Source organism: Hibiscus syriacus, unplaced genomic scaffold (assembly GCF_006381635.1).
Source record: "Hibiscus syriacus cultivar Baekdansim isolate YM2019G1 unplaced genomic scaffold, ASM638163v2 tig00111398_pilon, whole genome shotgun sequence".
NCBI classification, from domain to species: domain Eukaryota; kingdom Viridiplantae; phylum Streptophyta; class Magnoliopsida; order Malvales; family Malvaceae; genus Hibiscus; species Hibiscus syriacus.
The window spans coordinates 1,094,197-1,122,088 of NW_024063081.1; the positions used below are offsets into that span (position 1 = coordinate 1,094,197).

Genomic DNA, 27,892 nt, shown 5'->3' on the forward strand with positions numbered 1-27,892 from the left:
TGCCCAAATTTTTTTTAGGTGCCCAAACATTTTATGTCTCCTTTTTACAGTGTTATTGTGCTTGAGAGAGAAAGCTCACACCAAATTTAATATGAGAGAAAAAGCTTGAGAGAGAAACATCACACCAGATTTAACATGAGAAAGAAAGCTAACATCATATTAAGGGCTATTAAGGTTTAATAGTGTATATTTGGGATTTTAGGGGTTAGAGATTAAATTTAGAATTTGAGAATTTTGGGATTTGAGATGATAGCAATGGTGATAGTTAATTATTGGGTAGTTGACAACAAATAGATGGTCGTTCAACGACGGATGGGTAATTAGAGATGGCTGACGACCGGAGTAAAAGGGATTAGAATAAGAGATTTATGAATTGTAGGATATTTTTCGTAAAATATAAAAGCTGCTATGCCTAGGGCTGTAAACGAGCCGAGTCGAGCTCGAGTATTACTAAGCTCGACTCGAACTCGAAAAGTTTAAAATTAGGCTCGACTCGACTCAAAAACTCGCGAGCTAAAAATTATCAAGCTCAGCTTGATCTTTAAATATAAAATTGAAACTCAACTCGAACTAAAAAAAATTCAGGAGCTCGATTCAAGCTCGAACTCGATTCAAACTAGAATTTGAACCTACAAAAATCTTATATTACATTTAAATATATATTTTTAAAAGATTATAATTATCAATAATGTATTTTTAATATTGTAATTTTAAAAAATCTAAAATTATAATATAACATTTTTTTGAGTAGCTTGCTAGCTTTTCGAGTCGGTTATTAAGTAGCTCGTTAAGAATTCGAGTTGAGTTCGAGATCGAGTCGAGTTCATTCGATTCGAGTGTTGATCGAGCTTTGAACAAGTCGATCTCGAGTAGCTCGCGATCTGTCTCGTCTCAGCCCTAGCTATGCCTCCTTGTTCTTGTTCTTATTGCTTTTATTCAGAAGTGGTTGCGTTGCCTTGAGTGATGCTTTGAATTCATGAATTGTATATTTTCTGGGTTCCAGGTTGATGCTGTGGTTTACCTGGTAGATGCCTATGATAAAGAGAGGTTTGCAGAGTCAAAGAAGGAAGTAGATGCACTCCTTTCAGACGAGTCACTTGCCAATGTACCGTTTCTTATCCTAGGAAACAAGATCGATATACCATATGCTGCATCAGAGGATGAATTACGATACCATCTTGGTCTCACGAACTTTACCACCGGCAAGGGGAAGGTAAATCTAGCAGACTCAAATGTCCGTCCACTAGAGGTATTTATGTGCAGCATTGTGCGCAAAATGGGATATGGTGATGGCTTCAAGTGGATGTCTCAGTATATCAAGTAGGGTAATGGCCAGAGAGACGACGCATTATGAAAATCTTAAGGCTTCCAAACCCCAGTTCTGTCGCACGACACCAAATTCTGGTAAAAGAATGTATTCATCAAACTGTTTGAACTTGCCCTTAAGTGTTTTAAAATTGGGATGTATTTGATTTTGGATGTATAGAAGGGATGTAATACTGTCACTGCCCTGTAAAATCTTCGTGTGGCAACTAATCTCTGGTCCTGTTGTTTTCTCAATGTATAAACAGGTTTGCAAAAAAAAAATGAAAGATTGAAATTCTGGTTTTGATTCATTTGCGTGTCAATAGAATAACTTGCGTGAAATCATCGGAAAGAACACAGAGAGACCTAGTAGGTAAATACGTAAATGCACTTTCCTATGGCTATAAATGAGATGAGACAAAGTTGAGCCATTCGAGCTTTTAATGAGTTTGAACTTGATTCAAGACCAAAGCAAGCAAGTTATTTGATATGCAACTCAAAAAACTTGTGAACAACTTGAAAAGATAATATATTAAATTTATTATTTTTAAATTAAATTATTACTAATATTAACATTTATATGTTATTTTAGAAAAAGGCATAATGCCAAAATTAACTCTCAACTTTTATTAAAATGGTCATTTTGCCTTCTATTCTATTTTTTTGGAGCATTTTGGCCCCCAACTTTTCATTTTAGGACAAAAAAGCACTTAATATTTGATAGAATAATCGTTTTGTCCCTTGTTGTTTTTTTTTCTATGACATTTTAGCCCTCAATGATTCATTTTAGGTTAAAAGACTCTTATTTTGGAGCATTAATCGTGTGTTAATTAATGGTTTTCATCTATAGAGGGAGCTTTTTGTCCCGAAGTGAAACGTTGAGGGCTAAAATCCTCTAAAAAAAATAAAGGCCAATATGACCATTTTGGTAAACATTGGGGCTATTTTTGGCATCATGCCTTTTAAAAATACAATATAAGGCTTTCATGTACTCAAAGTTTAAGTTTGAGCTCGAGTTTGAGCTTCAATTGAGCTAAGTTTGAGAATTCTTTAAGTTTTTTTGAGCTTCAATGGAGCTTCAATTTTTTATTTTGGGTCAAGTTCAAAAATTTTAAGCTTATGAGTTTTCGATCGAGCTTCAATTTTTTATTTCAAGTTCAAGTTGAACTTCGACAATTTTAAGCTAGCAAGTTTTCGAGTCAAGTCAAACTCTTTTAAACTTTTTGAATCGAATCGAATTCAACAATACCTGAACTTGAATCAATTTGTTTGTAGCCCTAATCTTCCCCAATTTCTAAACTTGGATCTTTTGGTCGTATTAATATTTTATGACGCAATTTGATACATTCCACCATTACGTTTACCAAGTTATGATGTTGTGTTCATTCCCCATTCTTAATTGTAGCTGATGCTTTTTTATTTGTTTGTTTATTGAATTAATTTCATTATTAATTATCTATATTTATTATAAAACCGTGAATTCATTGGAAATTAATTAAAATATTTTCAAAATGATAATTAATAGTGTTAGCACTTATCTACGCCTAACGATGAGTTGTTGTTTGCCTTCATTCTTAATTATTGTTGACATTTTTATGATATTACTAAGTTCACCACAAAATCATCCTACAACTTCTCCAAATTCCTGCCATGGGATTCACTCATCTCTGCTTTCATCTCACAATTCATACACTTAAAAACCACTTTCCTTTGCCTTTTTTCTTTTCCTCATGGGTAACATGAGCAGTACTAAGACATCAGATACCACCGGGAAAGTAATTCTCTCGGACGGCTCGGTTCACGAGTTTACTTGTCCCTTGGAAGCGGTGGAGCTGATGGTGGAGCATTCACAACAAGTTGTGGTGGAGTTCAACGCAGCAATTAATCAAAAGAGGCCAATCCCGTTGCCAGCGGACCATAAACTCGATGTAGAAAAGCCTTACGTAATGCTACCAGTGAAACGAGGGAAGCCGTTGACTTTGTCATCAGAGGAAGCTCATCGTGTGCTATTGATTGCGAAGTCAGTGTTGAGGTCGAAGTCACTTTTATCGTCGTCGCCCAATTTTCTTCCTTTGTTTTCCAGGATTTGCACAGCAAATGATTCATTCGACGGTGTGGGACATAAGTTCCTCAAGCATAAGAAGGAAAGTGCCGACAAGAGATCAGCTGGGGTTCGATGTTTAACGGAGTTATTGCCGGAGGGTTTGGAAAGTACGGCACAGTATTTGAATAGGCAATGTTCAGGGAAGGGGTGGAAACCAAGCTTGGATACTATAAAAGAGAAGAAGGTTGAGACAACGGTTAAGGTACAACATTGGTTGCTTTTACTCTCAGTGTTCGAAGCTTATTAATAATATTATGGGTTGCTAGCTAAGGTTGTCCTGTAATTGTCAAGGTTATGGTTTTACTTTGTCAGTAATGCAATGCACGGTAATTGTGGAAAGATTTAATAATATATATATTTTAACTTAAAAATTATTACATATATAAACTTGTGATTTTTTTTATCGATGTGTTCCAATTATTTCATGGAAAAACTTGTGTTATTTTTAACTGGTTTGAGATTTCAAGGCTTCCCTCTCCTGAATTCTCATCCCTTCATGAAAAACAATAGAGTTTAACTGATAGGGTCCTCAATGCCAAGATACTTATAACCAAAGACAAAGAATCTGCGGGAAGAGATTCTTCCTCAAACCATACTCCGACAGAAGGAAATATATAATATATCCAATCCAGCCACACCAGTGAGCGTCCACTAACAATTAAATGGATATTCCACTCAACACTATACTTCACAAGTAATAAAAGACCCAGCCTATCCTAAACTGCAGCACCTGAAATTGAGACAGAATACCTTGGTTCACAATACTCAAGACCACATAGCACCAAGAGCCAAATCACATGACCAAGACGCTCTCAAATTCAGCAAAAGTAAACTACTACTCAGCGAGCCCAACGCTACGAATGCATATGCTAGTTCTCAAATTCGCGGTCGTGTTTTCGATCATATCCCGTTTATCGCGATTGCAGCCATAACGGACGCTATTGTGGGTATAATGGATATATCAGAAGACAACGTTACCGCTATTTCACGGACACTATCGGACCGTTATTTAAAACTCGAATACTAGCAACAAACGTGAAACTAAACTCACAACCAGGCATAAATTAAAAAATTATCTTTATTATATAAATATTAATAAAAATAAATTTTAATTGTATGTTTCGATGCGTCAATTTAGTGGTATGTTGCAATATGTTAGATGTGTCGTAGAATTTTCTATAGAAGAAAGAGTTTTTGTGGGAAGTTGACACTGCCAGTACAGGGAAGTCCAACATGTGTTGATCAACTAGACTGTAAAATTTGGTTGTCAAATTTCTAACCGTGAGCCAAGCATCTGGCCACTTCTTCACGTACAAGTGAATATTATGACTCTAATTCTATTTAAATTTTTTTGAGTTCAATTATTCGAGTTTTTATATAAATTTAATTGTAATTGTTTGTAATATTATTTTATAATTGGTTCTAATTTATCAACTTTTTCTAACCATATATATATATATATATATATATGTTAATATTTTTTTACATTATAATGTTATTTAATAAATCAAATACAATCTAAAATTATAAAATATATTTATATTATTATTTTTTAAATAATTTATTTTGAGAAAAAAATGTTGATGGAAGTATGATTCAAAAATTGATAGGAAGAAAGAATTTTGTAAAATATTGCAAACAAATGACCAAATTGAATAGAATACAGAATTAAGGGATTAAATTGAAAAAAGTAAATTTGTAGCTAAAAATAAGAATTGAACATAAGTATTCTATATTGCATGAGGGTGTGGTTTAAATTTGGTCAAAATTAATTTAAAATAAAAGATGAATTGAAGAAATGAGAAAATTATACAAAATTGAGGGACTAAATTGAAAAATAGAAATCTTCTATCAAACTGATGAATTGAATATATATAAGTATTCTACAATGATTTGAGAGCATGTGGTTTATATTTGATAAAAATGAACTTAAAATAAATGAGAAATTGAAGAAATGTGAAACTCGTGTAAAATCAAAAAGCTAAATTTAAAAAATGAAAATTTTGTTATAAAAAAGAGGAATTGAAGGTTTATATTTATTCTAAAATGGTTTGGGAGCATGTAATTCAAATTTGATAAAAAAAAATAGACTTAAAGTTAATGAGGAATTGAATGAATAAGTTAGGTACCAAATTGTAAACTATCAAAATACTCAGTTAATTTTTTTTATTGTTTAGTTAATTAGAAATTTCAAATTCTAAATAGACTCAAATTCAAAATTTGACTTTACAACTCGAGTTGATTTGAAAATTTTAACTCAAATAATTTAAAATAGAAAAAAAAAAGGTTGAATTTTGCTCCCCAACCTTCACGCACCAACACGTAGGAAGGTATTATGGTACTATTTTCTTATGCTGATGTTACCTTCTCGTTACGATCACATCGATGTTGTTAGTTCCTACTTTCGGCCCGTTTTTGTTTGGGTTTCTCTTTTTGATATTGTTGGGTTATTCTTGCCCTCTCTTTGGAGCCAAGTTCAATTTCAGTTTGGGGACAGCTTAGTATTATTTGCTTGTCTGGTTTAAGTTATTCTTATCTTATAAATATATAATTATTCTTAATAATTTAATATTTGAATTATAAATCTATCCTTTGATTTAAATTTTACTTGTAAGTTTGGATATGCTGAATGAATTTTCAATTTAACTTTAACTTTTAATATAATTATATATATAATCATTAAAAATTAAATATGAAAAAATAGTCGTCGCCGGTCTCTTTTCTTCTTCATTTTTATGATCGGAGGTGACATCAGTTTTGATACTAGTTGTCGATCGTTGGTATTTATTATTTTTTCCTTTACTTTATTATATTGTATCTTCGTTTTATCTTATTTTTTATTTTTAATAATTCTACCTTTTTGGCATGTTTTTCTCTGTCATTATGGCACGTTTTTAGTTGTTTGACTATTATTTTCGTTTATTTTTTTTTCAAGGTTAGGATTTAACATCGTCGCGATTGATCAAGATGTCGCTTATTTGTTATCATGATGATCTTCCCTGCTTTGGACCTTCAGATTAAATTTAGATATATGATTTGCGTTCGTGGATAATATTTTCACGTCGCTCGATTCTGATTTGCGGTATGTTGGTGGTCTTTCAATAACTTTATTTTCTTTTGTGGTTTGTTTACCGATGTAGTCAGATTTATTCCTATTTATCTCTTGTTTGAGTTTATTTGTTAGGGTTTTTAACATTTTCTTTGTATAGTACTTGTGTGGACTTAAGTGGCTAGTTTTCTTGTGTTTAGAAAAATATTCTTATTATATGTTTAGTTTACAATTATGGTTGTAAACCTTCATTGTAATTTGAATATTTTTTACTTTTAATAAAATTAGCGGCTTCTATAAAAAAATATGAAAAAAATAAATTTAGTTTAAAAATATTAAAATTCTTAAATCTTAAACAAATTATAAAAATCTATTAGATTTATTTTAATGATTTAAGTACTCTCATATTTTCGTTTGGTCTAGACTTAGGTCCTCAGTTGTCCGTGTTTATTTTTTCTTTATTATTAACTAATATATATATATATATATGTTATAATTGAATTCTAAATATTAGATTTAGCCTAGTTATTAAGGCTTACTTGATTTCCATCAAGATCTTGAGTCAAAATCTATTTTAAGTCATTTTAGCCTTTTCTTTTGCCTTTAATTTTAACAGGATATATAACACATATATTAACTCATTAACAGCTATGGTAAGTGGCTAAGTGGTAGAGGCATAAAAAGTCCACCCTTGTTACTTGTGTTTGATCCCCCTTGACATCGTTTGTCCATTAAATTGTTTTCTCTTCAATTCAAAAGGTGATATAGATGATGGTACATGTCATTATTTAATTTGAGCATTAAATTTATTAAATTAAATTAAAATTATGATTAAGATTAATTTAATTGAATGTGTAAGTAATGAGACCAAGTGTATAAACAGATAAATATTTTTAACTATCACATCAGTTGCTCTGTCAAATGTTAATGATAGATGATTTGATTGCAACATTTAAATTGTTAAATTGTGTGATTGATAAATTTAAAAAATCTATGGTCAAAGTGAAAGGGACAATAACTACATGGTCATAGGTATAATTTACCCCTTATAAAATAGAAAATTCCCTTGGTCATCAGCTGTCCAAAGTTGAAATTTAGGGTTTCACGAGAATAGAGAAGACTAAAAATCATACGTGAAAGCTTTGAATGGCTTATTCAAATTTCAATAATGTTAGTTTATATATACACAGTGAGCTGGTGCTTGATCGATGATCAGCAAGCGGGTATTCCAAAACCACGGTAATTAGACACTGTGACCGAGAGAGGGCAGAAATTCAATTACCGCGGCTCGGCCTGCTCAATTGGCATCATCCTTTTAAACTCACCATTTATGAATATAAAATGTCAAACAATATTGACTTATTCAAATTCCATGAGGATGAACGGTTCTAAATTGCGGAAAGATTTGCATTAACTAAATTGTCGAATGATCCTTTTAAGAGAATACTTTAGGCAGTTGGGCGTTGACGTCATCTCGATTACAGACATGTATTGACAAAAGCGAGAAGCGTAGAGTGTGGCACTTAGATTAAACAAAACAAAACAAAAAATTGATTCGCCGATCCTAATTGAAGCCTCTAAGGCTATATATATTAATTATCATTTAATCAGAGAAGTCATTGCAATTTTAATAGTAACAACTTCATCTATTTAAATGGTCCCTGCAAAATTGCTGAACTCGTACTGCCTTCTTTTTAAGGTTAAAAATTCAATCCCTTGAAGAAAGTATGAATTTAATGTTAACAAGTTTTTGTTTTTACCAAACCAAAATTAAATTACACGGCAATAACTTTTTCACTAATGTTTTGTTGGGGAAGAGATTAAATTTAGTGTAGGTTGTAATCAGGGTTTGTTCTTGGGTAATAAAAAATTTAAATTATCCAAAAAAAAATTTAGTGTAGGTGTCGGTTGTTAGAACTGTTGAATCAATGTGGCAAATAGCTTTTTAGTTGTGAATATAAAAAAGTTTGATTTTATAAAAATGATTCTTTTTCGTTAAATACAGTTTTGGAATTATAATAAAACAGACAATTTCAAACATTGAATATGTGTACAGCATGCACATTTCGTCCAACATAAATGGCACACGATAAGTTGTTCCCCTGTTTTTGGAGATGCAAATAAAATAGCAATTCACGTATACATGGCACATGATAACTTATTACCCCTGTTCTGGAAAAGCAGCAATTCGAAAAAACAAAGCATGGGATGATTGATTGTTGTGAAATATTTTTTTAAAAAAAGAAAGAATTATTGTGAAAGATGATTCGTAAAATTGAAAATGAAGTATGACGAAATAGGTGTAAGATTTATATTTGTAATTAAATTTATATAAAATTTTAGGTGATGAATTTATAAGATTTTAAAGATACAAAAATAAATTATCAATAAAAATATAAAATAAATTAAAATTTAGAATTTAAGAGGGTCCCTGTAAGCTATATAGCTCAACCACTTACAACCTGGAAGCGCTTAGCTGTATAAGAGCTGCCGCAATGTTTACGGACGGAACCGACCCGACCCTTAGTAGACTATGACTTGTTCATGGTCCCACAAATGGTCCCCAACCTATTGGGGATTTTGAAAAACATAAAATTAAAAAGGCGAATGTGTATTTATTTATCGTACGACATTTGTTTCTCTGTCAGATGAACCACCAAACTAAATCGTTCATGTCATACTAATCTCAACCCATAAAAATAAAAACACTACAGTCAAATTATGCCATTTTCTTAATTAAATTAGAAATAAGATTAAATCCATAGAATATATAATTAATAAAGATTAAATATATACTTATGTTATTTTTTAACCGTAACGTCATTTTTTTCATTAAATATTAATAATTAGGGGTTTATTTGATATATTTTTTTAATAGTTTATGGTAAATTCAAGATAATATCTCTTTAGAATTTTCTTAATCAATTGACAGTGCATATACATTTTACAAACGCAGTTGTCCAAACTCAGGATTTATAGGGAGAATACTATTCTCTTTTACCAATAGACATACTTATGTAGTTAAGTGGCCCGTCTAACAAAATTTCAAAATCAGTGATCAAAATAAAAAGAGACATAGTTAAATAGTCATATGAACAATTTACCCTTATAATGTACCATTTTATTAAACTTCTATATTTAAAAAAAATTTACTTAAATTTATATTCTTCATAGTGTTTTTAGTATTAATATTTTAATATTCTTTTTAAATTTTAATATTTTTTAATATTTGATTTCTTGTTTAAATATAAAAATCTCTTGAACTTTTAATTAAAATTAATCATGCCCTAGAACGCAGACAACAACATAAACCTCAAAGTTGGTTGAAAAAAAAATTCAATTCAATCTATATATCACATCCTCGTTCATTTATGAATTGTAACGTTAGTATAATAGAATGTCATGTTAATATCGTGGACTATAACATCAATACCGTTAACTGTCATATCAATATCATAATATCAAAGTCGGTCAAAGAATAAATTTAATGCAATTATATTATTTTAAAAGTCAAATTGATGTAATTAAAAACATAAGTAAAATCATTGATTTGGGTTTATTTGGGAGAGAAATGATCCTTTGTCTTTTTTTAATAAGAAGGGTTTATGGATGTTTATCGAACAAGTTAATCACGATTTGAGTAGTGCTCGAATCAATTCAAAAAATGTTCGACTTGTGCTCATCTTGACTCGGTACTCGATAAACTCAATAAAATTTTGCTCGTCTTGTGCTCAACTCAAATTGTTAATCGTTAAGTTCATCAAATCTTTTGCCTTGTTTTTTAATATATATATATATATATGCAAAATCTAATTATATTATATAAAACTTAATATAAGCATAAATTAAAAAAATTAAAAAATCAAAATAGTGTATTAAACAATTCATAACCTTAAACTCCAAAGTAACAATCCAAGAATGCATCAAGCGCTATCATATTTGATATTATAATTAAAGTAACAATTCACAAATACACTAAATTAACATATTATAATTGTTATTAATAAATAAAGTTTAACAGTACAGAATCAATCCTAAAAATAAGGCAATTAACATCATAAAAAATTAATGAGTTGTTCACGAACTTATTAAGTTAAATTAGGTCTTTCTCGACTCATTAAAGTCTCGAGTTGAACATTGATCAAGTTTTGATTGAATTAAATTCGAACTGCTCACGAGTTATTATACTCATTTAACATATTAAGGTGTTATGTAATTATGTGACATGCTCTAATTGGAAAAAAATGAGTTGATAATTTTATGATAACTTTTTCTTTTAGAAAAAAAAATCAAAGATTCTAAAAATGTTTAAAAGTACATTTCAATAAAGCATGTATACAAATGGTTGATTAAACCTTCTTTTAATATGAACCATGTTTTACCTTGAGTGTTTCAAAATTCCACAACTATAGACGTGACCGTTTCTTCCCTGGATTTTAATTTTACGATTGATGATGGCGTTCAGCCTGAACTCTCAACTCACAAGTTATTTGAGGTTTTTATTGGAAGCATACAAATCATCGGCCCTGTAATGGCCAACTATATGATGATAATAATAATAATAATACATCCAAAGTATGATGATAATTTGATAAAGGTGTTCTCAAAAGTCAGAACAAAGGCCAAATCCGATGTCCAAACTCCAAAGTACTCTCTTGCCCATCTGGAAGCCAAGTAATGTGGGACCCCATATTCATTTACGACACGTGGAGCAGGCTTAGGTCCTCAGATGACATGGCGAGGAATACGCAATAACCCACAAATTTGTATTTTTTAGAGTTAATTGCATTTTATATACTCAAACTATGATTTTCATTTTAAATTGGTCTTCAAACTTTTGAATATTATAATTTCGTCACCATATGATTACTCTCATTCTAAATTAGTCCTCAAACTTTTGAATAATCCAATTTCATCCCCAAACTATGAATCTCATTCTAAATTAGCCCCCAAACTTTTGAAGCTTCTAATGTCATCTCCAAATTCATCTAAATATATATTTAGCTTCAACCATAGTTTAACCCAAATTTTATTTGTTTTCAAATATATAATAATATAGTTTGACCTAACGATTTTATTAACAGATGATGTAATTATCATATCCTATCGTTTGGAACCACAATGAAAGATTATAACCACAATCGTAAACTAAGACGCATAATGAGAATATTTTCCTATAATCATTAACACATAGAACTAGCAACTTAAGATCACACAAGGATCGTACAAGGAAAATGTTAAAAACGTAATAAAATAATATCGAATAAAAGATCAATACAAATAGATCTGACCGTATTGACAAACAAACCACAAAAAGGTATTAAGCTATTTAAATAACACTGTCAAACCACAAATCAGAATCGAGCGACGCGAAAAAACAATCCACAAACGCAAATCATGTATCTAAATCCAATTTGAGGGTCCAAAGTAGAAAATATCATCATGATAACAAATGAGTGCCACTTGATTAGTAGCGACAATGTTAAATCTAACCTTAAGAAAAATGATAAATGAAAATAATGACAAAACGACCGAAAACATGCCAAAAGACAGAGAAAACATATTAGAAAGGCAGAGGAAAGCGTCTCATAAAGACATAATTATTAAAAAAAAATATGACATGATAAAAAACCAATGATTAAAAGTGGTCGACGACCAAAACTAATGTTAGTGTCGTCGTTGATTGCAAAGATAAAATAAAGGATTAACGACAATAAAAAAGAAAGAGAGAAAAATGGTCAAAAACCCTAGAGTAACTTACGTGTTAATACTTATCATTACACAAATATTTGTGTATTAATATTAATTTTGAATTATTTTTATGAATAACTTGTGATGATTATAAGATGATTTCTATTAATAATTTTACTTAATCATTAACAGTGCATACATACTTTGTAAATACAACTACTCAACTCAAAACCTCAAAAATATAACAATACACTCTTTTAACTTCCAAGACCAGTCAATGAATTATTTGGATAATTTTTAAATACTATATTTAACTTTATTCTTATAGTGTGTCTGAAGGCATCTTAAAATTCCAACTGGATGCTTCTTTAGTTATTTATTTCTTAAAATAATTATTTATTTGTTCACTAACATGTGACATGTTCTACATACTCTGTCCTTTACATACAAGAAAAATTATCTACATGTACGTTGCTGTTCGTCAGGTCCCTTGTGTGCTTAATTATTAATTCATACATATTCGATCCTGCTTTTACAGTCACGATTTACAAATTTATGTCATCATTGTGTGGGTGGGTGGGTTGCGGGGGTTGTGTTTTAATCACAAAAATTGGAGAAAATGATTTTAGAATTTGAGAATTGGTTAAATATTAAATAGTAATACTCGCTTATAAAATTATATAATAATTACTAGTTTCTAGAATGGAATCGGTTTCGTTGTTACCATGAATAAATTATCCGTTTAAAGCTAAGTAATAGCTACAGTGAATGTTTAATTCCTAAACTAAAATGCTCATCAGATTAATTCCCTAAATAGAGTGTTTTCTACAGTAAATTTGGGATCTCTCGGCGTCTTCAGGGTTAACCAGATTTTTTTGATGGGATCTCCCGACGTCTTCAGGGTGTTGGATTGTTTGTGTTTTCTACGGTAGATTTGGGATCTCTCGGCGTCTTAAGGGTAAATCATATTTTTTTTACTCTTGCTTGGATCTCTAGGGTCTTTAGTTGAAATTCATCAAAAATTTTGGCCTTTTTACACAAATATCACCTTAACATAAATTAATTACTTGTTAGGCAATGTTTAAGAATATTTTACAGATCAAGCAAATTTTTAAATACTTTATATAAAATTAATCATATTTTGTTAGTATTTTATTTAATTATTTAATTATTGTATTATTGTCAACACACATTTTTCGTCCTACTAGAATTCAAACTCCTAAAAATAGGATAGAATTTTAGGATTCAAACTCCTAAAAATAGGATAAAATTTTGCTAGGATTCAAACTCCTAAAAATAGGATAGAGTTATACTATTATATAAATTCCTAAAGATAGGATCCACAAGCACTATAAATAGCCATTGTAACTCACCATTGTAAGACACGATTTAGACACAAAACATAGAGGAAAGCACAGGAAGATACAAAGGCAAAGCTATTGTAAAGGATTCGAAAAGGAAATAAAAGGTAGCATTTTCTTTTTTCTTTCTTTTGCATGTGCATGTTATTTTTCTTGAGATTTGGTTCAAATAACCCAAAACGTGGGTTGTGCCGATGACCAAAATGGGTGGGGTTTCGAAGTTTCGAACCTAGATCTATCCCGAGGCTTATTTTTAAAAACCGGTTTGATTTTCGGTTAAAGGAGGGGAAGAGCTTTTTAAAAATCTATATTAGTCCCTTTATTTATATGGATATTTTATTATTTCATTTATTTTTTATTATTTTCATATTATATATTATTTTTAATATTTTATTATACTTTATATATATATATTGTAATTATATTAGTCTAATATTCTTATATTTTAATCTAGTTTATTTTTATATACATATTATTAATATATATTCTTAATTATTTTTATTTGATTATTTATTTGTTTATGTATATCTAAATTTATATTATCTTATAATTTTATATATTTATATTATTTTTTATTATTTTCGTTTTTTTATTCATTATTATTATATATATTTTTAAAAAAAAAAAACCTTGTGTCTTTATTATTATTATTAAAACATTATTATATACTACTAACCTAGAGGGTCCATTTTTTGTCTTATTTCTTACTAAAGCCCCCACTTTCGGTGAATTGAGAGGGTATCTTTTCTATTTTTAAGTATTTGGTGTACATATATAGCTTATTTATTTTATTAATACTTTGATATATATATTTATATTTTCCTTTTTACAAATATTACTATATACAATTATTACTTTACTATTTTTTTTTCTTATCTTACTTATTTTTATTTTTCCCTTGTATCTTATTTGTTTTCTTTACCTTGTTTATCTAACACATTTCTCGATTTTTTTTCAAATCAATCAAGGGTAAGTTTGGTAAGACGCGATCAGGTAAGAAATAGGGTATCCGATCAACCCATTTATTTTAAATAAATGATCGGTGGCGACTCCATCCACATTTTCAAGTCGAAGCCCAATTTGGGGCCCAACCGAAAGACGGTGCGACAGCTTGGCGACTCCGCTGGGGACACAGGTAAGTGAGTCAAGCTAAGGTAATTTCCAGTTGTCTTTTAATGAAAATGGTAAGTTTAAATTTTAAAGTAACATTTCGATCCTTATTACTTACTTTTGATTATATTTCGAGTAATTAGTTGTACTAACCGTTTTCTCAATGATTTCAGCCCTTAAAGTCTTTTTTCATCTAAGGCTCTAAACCCGAGCTCCGAACCCGTTTTAAGTGGGGGTGAAAGCGACGCATTCGTGTGAATTTATTCACCGCATATGCCTAGCAAGTAGCCTTCGGGATTCATATACCTTATGTCTTCGTGTGAATTATTCTCCGCATAGACATAAGGGAATGTGTCCTCTCGAGTTTAACTTAGTCCACACAAACCTGTGATGGGTTTAGGACTAAGGGTCTGGCAAGCCCAAAGGGGCACCAGCAAGGAGAACTCGGGTACCGTTTTTTTAGAACCTAAACCGGGAGACTATGGAGAATTAGAGCCCACCCCAAAACCTCACTTCAAACCCTAGGTTGTTTTATTTCATGCTTTACTTTCTGTTCAAAGCATGCGAACTAGACAAATATGCGGTTAGGATTTGTTTGAAATTAGCATACGGGATAGAGATCATGTCCGGGTAGGAATAATAAGCATGTGGGGTAGATATCATGTGGGGTAGGACTTTCATTTTTATGATCGTTTTTGATTATTTTTCACCTCACTAACTCTTTTCATCTTTATTTTATTTTATTTTATTTTCATCACTTGCATCATTAAAAAGAGGTCATTGATCCACTAAAACGTGTTTGTTAAAACTCGAATAATCTGAATCCATGGACAAAGGTGTTGTAATACAAGAGATGAAAACACAGAGGATAGTCTACAAGGCGACTATGTGTCACATTCAATCCAGAAGACGTGGTGCCCACAATTGAAGAGTATATCACTTGCTGCATTATAAAAGACCCAAAATGAACCGGGTCTACATCAAGCACAATGAAAGCTTATCGTTGAAGAACTGACTGGCAGAGGTTGCAGGGGCAAGATGAAGGTTATGTATCTCGGAAGCCCCTTTGAACACAACAATGGCAAAATGATAGCTGAAATTGGAGACCATTATCGGCGAATTCAAGAAACAGATTAATGAACTTCACATAGTTCTTATCAATTAAGGGCTCTAATGACGAATTCGTTGGGAACAGGCTCAACAAAAGTAAATGCTCGAGATGCGATTATTCGAGACTTCTTGGACCAGTACAAAAAACAACTCAACATTTTCACGGTTCATCCAGAGAGGCCGGAGCGGTTCGACAGGTTATTCAACCGGTGAAAGACGAAAGCAGAAGACTAGTCAACATGTCAGAAGCTGTCAGGATATTTTTTTCTCTTAAAAGATAAAACATTTTTGTCCCCAATAAGGATTATTCATAATAACAGTCACATTTCTTGGATCAATGCCTCGAACATTTCATGCATTCTGGCATTCTTGCATCTTCATCTACATTTTTAAGCATTTTCATAAACATGAAATTAAATCACGGAGGATTCGATGAAGTGGTATTAACCACATTACACCACATGGAAGCCAGATTTTAACAATTAAAGAAAAACTGAAATCAGTACAGGGGGAGCTGGATCAGCTGATTGTAGGACTAAGCCTGTCAGGATGATCTGAGAAAAGAGTACCCATCTTCTAAGGGCTACGATGTTGAAGTTGTTGCCACATAAGGATTCCCAAACATTCTTCTAAAAACTGTAAGGCGTTTGTCGAAGAAGGGGGCATGTCATATGCCATTTGCACTTAGAGGATTATTTTGTTTGAACACATCTTTTAAACGATTGAATTCATGTTACTTTTTAAGGTGGAGCAATTGAACAAATTTTAATCTTTAGTTCTTTGAATATTAAATGAATTAAGGATTCTTTTAATTCTTCAAGAATTATATATTTTTGACATATGACAAGATTAGACCTTTCTTATCCTGTCTCAAACCCCCAAAATGAAATACCTTGATCAAAAAGACCAAATTTTGACATTACCTCCCTTTGAAATTCTTGAACATTGCCTTTACCTTTATGATACACCCATACCTTTCTTTGAGTCAATAAGATCACACCACTGTCTTTTTAGACTCAAAGTTAACCTTTTTTTACCATTAAAACCCAAGACATTGAGTTGTTCATTTGAACAGGAGTATTCTTCTAAATTGGGGCATCTCGCCGGGAGCCTGAACATTGAGACATGTTGGGAGCAAGGAGCAACAAAAAACAATTCATTCGAAATAATCCTATCATGCATTAATTACACTGTTTTCATGTGAATAGAATTAATCCTGCAAATCTATCCCCTTGGGGATACCTCTTTTGTGAGGACTTCCATGTATGAAATGATGAACGACTTTCTTTCTTTATCCCTTCACAACAGGAGAAAAAATATATCCATTGTGTCCCCTTTTGAGCCTATAGCATTTTTCTTCTGATTCAACCCAAACCAAAGATCACCCTCCACACTGGGGGGCAATATAGAAGAAATCTGCTCACATGAGTGAAGACATCAATCCAAAGGAGATACCAGGAGGTGGACCAAATGACAAGTGCAAAGATCCAATCAAGAAGAAAAAAGAAAAGAAGCAAAAAAAAAACAAAGAAAAAAGAGAACACGAACAAAAGGAAAAAAGAAAAAAAAAGAATAAAAAAGAAAGAGGAACAAAAAGCACATGCAAATATTCCCTAAAGACAAATGGCACATCAATCTTCAAACTATGAGATTGATCAAGCACAATCATTCTTGAATCTCTGAATCACTTCACTCGAAGATCATGGAACATCCAGAGAAAATCCAGAGAAACACATATGAGCAGATCCAAATTGAGCAAGACAGGATTGAAGGCATCAGAATGAATTGATCCTTGGTTCAACACCCTGAAACACTTGTTTGGGCCTATTTATCCTTTTCTTTCATAACCATGAACTTTGGCCTACATTACGTGCCTTAAAAGTCTCTTCTAATCATACATGGATTTTTAAACAGAATAGACTATCTTCAGATTTCATCCCACCCATCAGGATTAATCTTTGTTTGCAAAAAACAATGTAATTAATGCATGGTAAAGAAAAATAACAAAGGGGGGTTCAAGACGTACATCCTTAATAGCGTCTTGAAACCAAAGGAGGGTTTGAGTTGAAAACCTGAAAAGGCGGCTCGAATATAAAAATTGTGCAACTGAGGCGATCACACAAATTCCTTGATAAGGCATCGCACAATCCGAGTGTGACCACGAATACTGGGAGTCGAAGAACACTTCCAGTAGAGGAGCATGCAGGCTATCCCATCAAACCTTTGAGCATCAAATGCCAAACCTTTGAGCATCAAATGCCAAACCTTTGACCAAACACAATAACCTGAGACTTTTTATCCTTTCCTTACTTGACTATCTCCCAAAGATAGCTTGGATCTTGGCAGTTGTCAAATAACTATAATTTATTGAAGGATTAACATTATAATTAATTCTTTGATATCCAATGAACTCTAGTTTTATGATTCGTCTTAATTGTAAAACCGTGATAGGGGCAATATTTTTAAAACTTGAGATTAAACATTTTTTGAAACTCTTTTAATTGATATTTTCATGACTTTGAAAATAAAAGAGAAAGAAAAACATTTTTTTTTTCAAACAAGACAGTCTCTCTAGAGTGGATCTTGGTAAATGACATGTGACTCTCAAACACAAAGCTCATGTTTAGAATCAATGATGAAGCAAGAAATGAGGAACATTTGGGGTATCTTTGAAGATTCAACATCAAATATTGGGGTATTTTTGGATATTGAGGCATCTTTGGGGATTCAACATCCTAATGCGAATTATCAGACCTTTTTCAGGAGATAAAATATAACCAATTCATGTTACATGCATCTTATGCATACATTTTAGAGCGTCATATCTATCATTTTCTTTCCACGTACATAATTTTTACAGCTTTAGAGTCAAGTTCGACTTCAAGACGAAGGATACTCGATTCAAAAGCACCTTTACAGATTGATGTCGGTTGCTTAGCTCAGCAGCAAGAAGCTACACTTCAACCAACTCAACAGATAGAAAGATCGACATTCATTTTCAGATTCGACATTTCCAATATAAATTCTGTCTCGCTTGAGACAGTCTCATTTAATGCAGATGATTATCTCACTTGAGATTGCTTTTTTAAAACAGACTTTGTCTCACTTGGGACTGTTTTACTCGAAAGAAGATTTATTTCACTCATGATTGTTTTTCTTAAAACAAGATTTGTCTCGCTTGAGACCGTTTTCACTAGAAGAGTTTGTCTCTCTTGAGACAGTTTCCCTTGAAACAAATTTTGTCTCTCTTGAGACAGTTTCTCTTGAAACAAATTTCGTCTATCTTGAGACAGTTTCCCTTGAAATAAATTTTGTCTCTCTTGAGACAGTTTCCCTTGAAACAAAATATTTGAATATGTTTTCTTTGAAACAAATTTTGTCTCCCTTGAGACAGTTTCTTTTGGAACTAAGTTTTGTCTCTCTTGAGACAGTTTCTCTTGAAACAATTTTCGTCTATCTTGAGACAGTTTCCCTTGAAACAAAATCTTTGAATTTATTTCCCCTAAAACAAATTTTGTCTCCCTTGAGACAATTACTCTTGAAACACAAAATCTTCAAATTTATTTCCCTTAAAACATAATTTTGTTTCCCTTGAGACCGTTTCTCATGAAACAACAGATATCTTTGAGATCATTTCCCTTGAAACGAATTCTATCTCTTTCAAGACAACTTCTTTTGAAGCATCATCTGAACCGTTACACTCAGCTCAGGCACATACTTGAGATGGTCGAGAAGCATTTCTCAAATCAAAAATAGAATGTGCACATCAAATTTGAACATTTGAAGAATTCAAGATCAGGGATCAAAATTTGAAGATTCAAGAATCAAGATTCCAGACAGGCAACTAGAGATCGAGATTTCTCTCCAGAGCCCCAAGATAACATATGTTGCATATGCATTTTAGGCACACCTAAGAGCATTGCATCCATAGCATCACATATATGCATAACTTTTTCAGGTTTTAGCTAGAGTCAATTTCAACTTCGCGGCGAATGATATTGAACTCAAAGCGACACAATTTACTCGAGAGTGGATTTCAACTTCACGACGAAGGATATCTAGCTCGAAGCCAAACTTCACAATAAAGGGGTCTCTACAGTTTCAACTTCACGGCGAAGGGAATTGTGTCCACCCGCAACATACAATACTTGGATTTCAACTTCACGACGAAGGATATTCAAGTCAAGGCTCAACTTCACAACGAAGGGGCCATCTGCGATTTCAACTCCACGACGGAGGATATCGTGGCACTCGAGACAACACAAGTTCAACTTCACAACGAAGGGACGACTGGTTGTCAACAAACAACTTCTCAATTTCAGAGCCAATTTCAACTTCACAACGAAGGATATTGGACTCCAGACAACGCAAGTTCAACTTCACGACGAAGGGACCGCTGCTTGTCAACAACAACTTCTTTATTTCAGAGCCAATTTCAACTTCACAACAAAGGATATTGGACTTCAGACAATGCAAGTTCAACTTCACGACGAAGGGACCGCTTCTTGTCAACAACAACTTCCCAATCTCAGAGCCAATTTCAACTTCACAACGAAGGATATTGGACTCCATACAATGCAAGTTCAACTTCACGACGAAGGGACCGCTGCTTGTCAACAACAACTTCCCAATCTCAGAGCCAATTTCAATTTCACAACGAAGGATATTGGATTCCAGACAACGCAAGTTCAACTTCACGACGAAGGGACCGCTGCTTGTCAACAAAATTTCATTCAGATTCAATTTCAACTTCACAACGAAGGATATTGGACTCGAGACAACACAAGTTCAACTTCACAACGAAGGGACGACTGGTTGTCAACAAATAATTTCCCGGTTCCAGAGCCAATTTCAACTTCACGACGGAGGATATTAGACTTGGAACAATGCTACTTACTTGGATTTCAACTTCACGACGAAGGATATCCAACTCAAAGAAGGATTATTGTCGAGTTCGACTCCATTCAGCTCGATAACACATCAATCGCACTACTTTCCGGTTACAGTCGAGGTTTTCAAGTCGAGAAGAGGACCTGGGTTAGCCGTGCCTTAGTGACAAGCAACCATTTTCAAACAGCATAGCTTAAGTCAAGAAAAAGCTATCTGTCAATGAAGATTTCTGAGTTCGATTACGATCCAAGGTCTTTAAACCGAGAAGAAGACCGAAGGGTAACGGGAAGCCACGTGCTGATTCAAATTCCGAACTACGGCTTTAATTTCATATCATTTCAAGATGAACTCGACTTCACGATGGAGGAGTCATCCGTAACTCAATTCGACAGGGAGTTATTGAAACATCAGAGTTAATTTTTAACTCCACTGAACGAAAAGTGTGTCTTTTAATCTTTGCCCTATCCCCGTTACACGACTATGGGCAAAGAGGGGCAGCTGTCAACACACATTTTTCGTCCTACTAGAATTCAAACTCCTAAAAATAGGATAGAATTTTAGGATTCAAACTCCTAAAAATAGGATAAAATTTTGCTAGGATTCAAACTCCTAAAAATAGGATATAGTTATACTATTATATAAATTCCTAAAGATAGGATCCACAAGCACTATAAATAGCCATTGTAACTCACCATTGTAAGACACGATTTAGACACAAAACATAGAGAAAAGCACAGGAAGATACAAAGGCAAAGCTATTGTAAAGGATTCGAAAAGGAAATAAAAGGTAGCATTTTCTTTTTTCTTTCTTTTGCATGTGCATGTTATTTTTCTTGAGATTTGGTTCAAATAACCCAAAACGTGGGTTGTGCCGATGACCAAAATGGTTGGGGTTTCGAAGTTTCGAACCTAGATCTATCCCGAGGCTTATTTTTAAAAACCGGTTTGATTTTCGGTTAAAGGAGGGGAAGAGCTTTTTAAAAATCTATATTAGTCCCTTTATTTATTATATGGATATTTTATTCATTTATTTTTATTATTCATGTTATTATTATTATATGTATATATATATATATATATATATTAAATTATTTTCATTTGATTTTTTACTATATTTTATTATTATTATTATATATATTTCTTAATATTTTACTTATAAGTCTAATATTACTATATATATATATTGTAATTATCTTTATCTAGTCGTATATATTCTTTATACTTTAATAGTTTTTTATATACATATTATTAAATATATATTCTTAATTACTTTTTTTGATTATTTATTTGTTTATGTAATATATCTTATAATTTTATATATTTATATTATTTTTTATTATTTTCTTTTTTTTTATTCATTATTATTATATTATTATTATTTTTTTAAAAAAAAACCTTGTGTCTTTATTATTATTATTATTAAACATTATATTATATACGACTAACCTAGAGGGTCCATTTTTTGTCTTATTTCTTACTAAAGCCCCCACTTTCGGTGAATTGAGAGGGTATCTTTTCTATTTTTAAGTATTTGGTGTACATATATAGCTTATTTATTTTATTAATACTTTGATATATATATATATATATATATTTATATTTTTCCTTTTTACAAATATTACTATATACAATTATTACTTTACTATTTATTTTCTTATCTTATTTATTTTATTTTTCCCTTGTATCTTATTTGTTTTCTTTACCTTGTTTATCTAACACATTTCTCGATTTTTTTTTCAAATCAATCAAGGGTAAGTAATTAGGATCGAAACTTTACCTTTTAATTTAACTTGTCATTTTTCTTAATTAAGACAACTGGAAATTACGTAGTACCGAAAGGGCGGTTCAAGGGTGCTAATCCTTCCTTGACCGTAATCGACTCCCGAGCCCGACATATTTCTGGTAAGACGCAGATCAGGTAAGAAATAGGGTATCCGATCAACCCATTTATTTTTAAATAAATGATCGGTGGCGACTCCAATCCACATTTTTCAAGTCGAAGCCCAATTTTTGGGGCCCAACCGAAAGACGGTTGCGACAATTATTTAATTTTTTTATTTAATTATTTTATTTGTTTGCAGTTATAAAATGAAAAGTGGTCATTGAATAATTATATTCGAATTTCTCAGCTTTTAAACTTTTCTCTCGGCTATAAATACGCTCTCAACACGTGGATATCTATACTGAAGCGACGACATTCTTCTAGTTTAGAGGATTGATGTGAATGTTTACAAGTTGAGAGCGTATTTACAGCCGAGAGAAAAGTTTAAAAGCCGAGAAATATGAATATAATTATTCAAGGACCACTTTCCATTTTATAACTGCAAAAAAATAAAATAATAATAAAATTAAATAATAAAATAATTAAAAAAATACTAACAAACTATGATTAAATTTATAGAAAGTATTTAAAAATTTGCTAGATCCGTAAAATATTCTTAAATAGTGCTTAACAAGTAATTAATTTATGTTAAGGTGATATTTGTGTAAAAAAGCCAAATTTTTTCATGGATTCTATTAAAGACGCCTAGAGATCCCAATAAATAATCCAAAAATCTGGTTAACCCTGAAGACGCCGAGAGATCCCAAATTTACTGTAGAAAATATCTCATTTGAGGAATTAATCGGATGAACACTTTAATTTGGGAATTAAACATTCCCTGTAGCATTATATGGGAACTTTTGCCAAGTAATAGGAATAGAATAAATAAAGAGTCCAATTGAGATAATATAGTAAATAAAAGGTTTAGTTCCGAATTTCAACTTTATACTTTATAAAAGTTAAAGAAATTAATTCTCATATTTATCACATATAATTATTGAACAACTAATCTTTACTAATTTTTTATTCATAAATTGCTAAAGTGTTGATTTGCAGTTCAGCTATAACATTTAACAGTATCATTCAATTAAACTATTTTTTAATTTTCGTAAAATAAATAAATGAATTTAATAATTAGAATTAAATGAAATGAAAAGAGACATGGGAAGACAGACTTTTATTTTCTCAATCAAAGTGTGGTTGACCGATTAATAGGATTAATTCAAGTGGTAAGCAGTTTAATATCGTTTAAGTGAGTCTTAAGATCGAGTTCTTGTATTTATAGAAAATGTCTGCAGGGATATTCGTCCACCAAAACTAAATATACGACACAAATCTATTCGAATGAGTTAAGACAAAACTCTTAAACCAAGAGAGCAACCAAAAGAAAAAAAAAAGTGTGGCTGACCATATTCCTAGCCAATAAATAACATCACTATTAGGAATGAGCTTTCATTTCATTCTCAATTTGAGGTCATAGGAAAGATAAATGAATAAAATATTCGATAAATTATTTATAAATTATTTAATTAATATTCGTTTATTAAATTAAATAAAGGGTAGAAACAAAATTTTCATATCCATTATATTTTCGGTCCGAAAGCATTTACACCCTAACCACAACTCTCCGTCTGTCACAAATTGAGTTACCCTAATATGGACCGTAATGTTTTAATAACAATTCATGGGAGGTTGGAAGAGCAAAAACAACTCGACTAAGTCAAATCTTCGAAAAGCGAAAGGGCATTTTGGTCTTTCCCGGTTAACTTGCTTGCTACTGGCTTGTTTTATATTTTCCCCTCGCTCAGGTATTTGAACCCGAGAACCCGTGATGATTCACCGGTTTTATCCGGTCAGACATGCATTTACTGGATAAATAAGTTAATAAATGTCAAATTCTATAATTTAATCCTTTTAAATACTCTATTTTTCAAAATATGTATTTTTTATTCACAATGATCAAATTTCCTATTATTTTTATTAAATAATTTGATGTGAATTTTTTAAAAGATAATTATTTATAAGTTGCCTGTTCCAGCTCAGAAGTTTCAAGGATCAAAATACATCATGGTATAATTTTTTATACATAAGAATGAGCTTTATTTTTTTATGTACTAAATTGATAAAAGAATATTTAATTTAGGGTCAAATTCAAATATTGAGCCCATTTTATATTGAATTCCATTCCACTGTTTGTCGCATTAAGTTTCCATTGTTTGTTCCCACTATCTTATTTTCTCCGCTATATATATATATATATATAAACTCTTCTTCATATTTATTAGGGGACGAGAAAATAGAAGAAAAGGTCAAAGCTTCGAGAGGCAATGGTCGATTGATTTTGATTCTTCCTCAACAAGCTTATCGCAAAGAAAAAGCAACAATGGCTGTTTCTCCATGTTCGAGCGGAACCGATCAGAAGAAACACTGGTGGATTACCAATAGAAAGGTAAAACAAAAGGCTTCGTCTTTTATTTTCCCATAGACTTTCGATCTTATTCTTCACTTTTTTTTTCTGAAATGAGATTTCATGCTTTTTTTAATCTATATGCAGCTTGTAGATAGGCACATTAAGGATGCAAGGTACCTTATCTCAACGCAAGAACCAAATGGAATCGCTTCTGCCCTCGTTCTTCTTGATGCAGCTTTGACCCTCTCGCCTCGCTTCGAGATCGCTCTGGAACTCAAAGCGAGATCTCTGCTCTATCTGAGGCGATTCCGGGAAGTTGCCGACATGCTTCAAGATTACATTCCCAGTCTCAAAATGTCAAGTGAGGACTCTGGCTCGGTTTCCTTGGATAACTCGTCTCAACAGTTTTCAAGGGAGCGAGTCGAGCTTCTCGCTTCTAGTAACTTGTCCTCTGACTCATTTGGTCTTGACCCATCTTTCAAGTGTTTCTCTGTCTCGGACTTGAAGAAGAAAATCATGGCTGGGTTGGGTAGAAATTGCGAGAAAGAAGGGCAATGGAGGTAAAAAAAAAACCACTTGTGTGTTTTGGGTTATACCTTGTCTTTTGTTTTTATTTTCCGTTGGGTTTTTGATGAAATAGTTAAGTACAGAACACTGGCATGCTTTGGATATACTCTAATAATTAGGTACTTAAGCGCACCTAAGTAATTTTATTCACGATTTTGATATCAGGTACTTGGTTCTAGGCCAAGCATGTTGTCACCTAGGCTTAATGGAGGACGCCATGGTACTACTCCAAACAGGCAAGCGCCTCGCCTCGGCCGCATTCCGCCGTGAAAGCATTTGCTGGTCCGATGACAATTTCTCCCTCCCTGCCATTGTCACCACATCGGGTATCTCCTCTGCTGTCACGACTCCTCCACGCAATGTCCGCTCTGTTTCCCCGTCCGAAAACATTTCCCACCTTCTATCCCACATCAAGCTCCTCATCCGCCGTCGAACCGCGGCTATCGCCGCCTTGGATGCTGGTCTACACTCCGAGGCAATCCGACATTTCTCCAAGATCGTTGATGGTCGCCGCCCTGCCCCTCAGGGCTTCCTTGCAGAGTGTTACTTGCATCGAGCCACTGCCTACAGGGCCGCAGGTCGCATAGCCGAGTCAATCTCCGACTGCAACAAGACCCATGCTCTGGACCCTACTTCCATTCAAGCGCTTGAAACCAGGGCCTCCCTTTTGGAAACCATACATTGTTTGCCCGACTGTTTACACGACCTTGAACACTTGAAACTCCTTTACAATTCCATCTTGCGAGATAGGAAGCTACCAGGTCCTACCTGGAAGCGTCACAACGTAAGGTACAGGGAGATTCCGGGGAAGCTTTGCGCGTTAACGGCTAAAATTCAACGATTGAAGCAAAGGGTGGCTTCTGGGGAGACTGCAAATGTTGATTACTATGCATTAATTGGTCTGAAACGTGGGTGCTCGAGGTCTGAATTAGAGCGTGCACATTTGCTGTTATGTTTAAGGCACATGCCGGATAAAGCTATCAACTTCATCGACAGATGCGAGTTGGCCGATGAGCACGATCTCGACTCGATTAAAGATAGAGCCAAGATGTCGGCTTTGCTTCTTTACAGATTGCTTCAAAAGGGGTATTCGAACGTGATGTCTACTATTATGGATGAAGAAGCGGCTGAAAAACAAAGGAAGAAAGCTGCGGCTGCTTTACAAGCTGCACAGGCTGCAATTCAAGTGCAGCAAACCCAGTATTCTACAAATTCATCAGATTTTTCAGCTTGCAATGACACGGTTAATTCGATTGAAAACAAAACAACAACAAGCATTTCCAATTCAAATGCGTTTCAAGGTGTATTTTGCAGGGATCTTGCTGCAGCTGGGAACCTGCTATCACAAGTCGGGTTTAATCGTCCAATTTCAGTGAATTATGAGGCACTGAGCTGCTGAATATTGCCTGGAAATAAATGACGGATCATTTATAAATAGCTTCTCGTAATGTTTCCCGGTAGAGTACATTTTCTCAGTTTGTAAAGAAAAGATCCATTTTTTCTCTGCCGGAAAATTTTGTCATCCCTACTACATGTACAGTATTTTTCATTATTGAATATCTACATTTCTGCATATCACCAAACCAAATATTTCTCATCATGACAAAACACACCTCACTTTCACTCCAAAATTTCCATGAAATCTGTGAAACCACATGACGTAGCACCAACTATTCATTATACGAACAAATACCTCAGCATTTTTTTATAAAGTCTAAAATAATTGAAATCAGAATCTGATTCGGGTGCAAGAAAGTGGGGAATAAAATGAAGGTGCCAATCTATCTCTTTCTCTTTAAGATTTGAAAACTGGGAAAAGTATGAATTCATAAATAATCTACTTTATCCGTCATATTTATTTCATTAATTATATATAATACTTGTGTTTCACCCAAAGCGTTTTTCTTTTCTGTATTCTTGTGGCTGAAGAAAAGGGAAAGTTTTGCATCAAATCTTTGAAGTCACCATATTATATATAATAATAATATTGTATTTATAGAACAATGCTCCAAAAGCCCTTAAAACTAGAGAATTAGTAGTAGTGTTTGTGATGTAGCATAGGAAAGTAGAATTAGTATTTCGAGGTTAGAATGAGGATTAAAGAATGTGATTAAGAGAAGAATTAAAGAACACGTGAGGTGGTGTTTGAATGTCGGGAACATCGGAAAGTGGAGAAGTGGTGGCCAGATACGATGATGTCAGTGACAGACAAGCTAATCTAACCTTAACCCATACCCCATGTGGTGCAATCATGTGATTTTTAAGAATCCATTACCCCTCTTAGCCTTTACCTATTGTTAGCGTAAATTATATAAATACTATCCAATGCCTCGGGGTATGATTATATGCAAGTTGATAGTCAAAACATGCATTTTCTTTGAACTTGAGATGGGAAAAAGAAAGAAACAAAAGTGTTTTCAAATGTTACGACGGCTGAATGAGTTTATTCTTTAATGCTTGAACTTCGGTACCC

The 27,892-nt window shown here is 32.7% G+C and overlaps 2 protein-coding genes across 2 annotated transcripts; both read left to right on the forward strand.

Annotated features, from left to right (window-relative positions):
* The first annotated feature begins 408 nt into the window (after positions 1–408).
* On the forward strand, positions 409–1,324 carry LOC120161087 (GTP-binding protein SAR1A-like). Its single transcript, XM_039171372.1, has 2 exons — positions 409–420; positions 1,004–1,324. The coding sequence occupies exons 1-2, from the start codon at positions 409–411 to the stop codon at positions 1,322–1,324; spliced, it is 333 nt and encodes a 110-aa protein (XP_039027303.1).
* A 23,401-nt stretch (positions 1,325–24,725) lies between these two features.
* LOC120161050 lies at positions 24,726–26,981 on the forward strand. The gene is made up of 3 exons (XM_039171353.1): positions 24,726–24,891; positions 24,997–25,412; positions 25,585–26,981. The coding sequence occupies exons 1-3, from the start codon at positions 24,826–24,828 to the stop codon at positions 26,816–26,818; spliced, it is 1,716 nt and encodes a 571-aa protein (XP_039027284.1). The 5' UTR covers positions 24,726–24,825; the 3' UTR covers positions 26,819–26,981.
* Positions 26,982–27,892: the final 911 nt, after the last annotated feature.

What these genes read in the sequence shown, in the direction of transcription:
- LOC120161050 (XM_039171353.1), top strand. Translation starts at nt 24,826, where the DNA reads ATGGCTGTTTCTCCATGTTCGAGCGGAACCGATCAGAAGAAACACTGG. An exon ending in GGTGGATTACCAATAGAAAG is followed by an intron (nt 24,892 to 24,996) that starts GTAAAACAAAAG and finishes ATCTATATGCAG; the next exon opens with CTTGTAGATAGGCACATTAA. An exon ending in GAGAAAGAAGGGCAATGGAG is followed by an intron (nt 25,413 to 25,584) that starts GTAAAAAAAAAA and finishes TTTTGATATCAG; the next exon opens with GTACTTGGTTCTAGGCCAAG.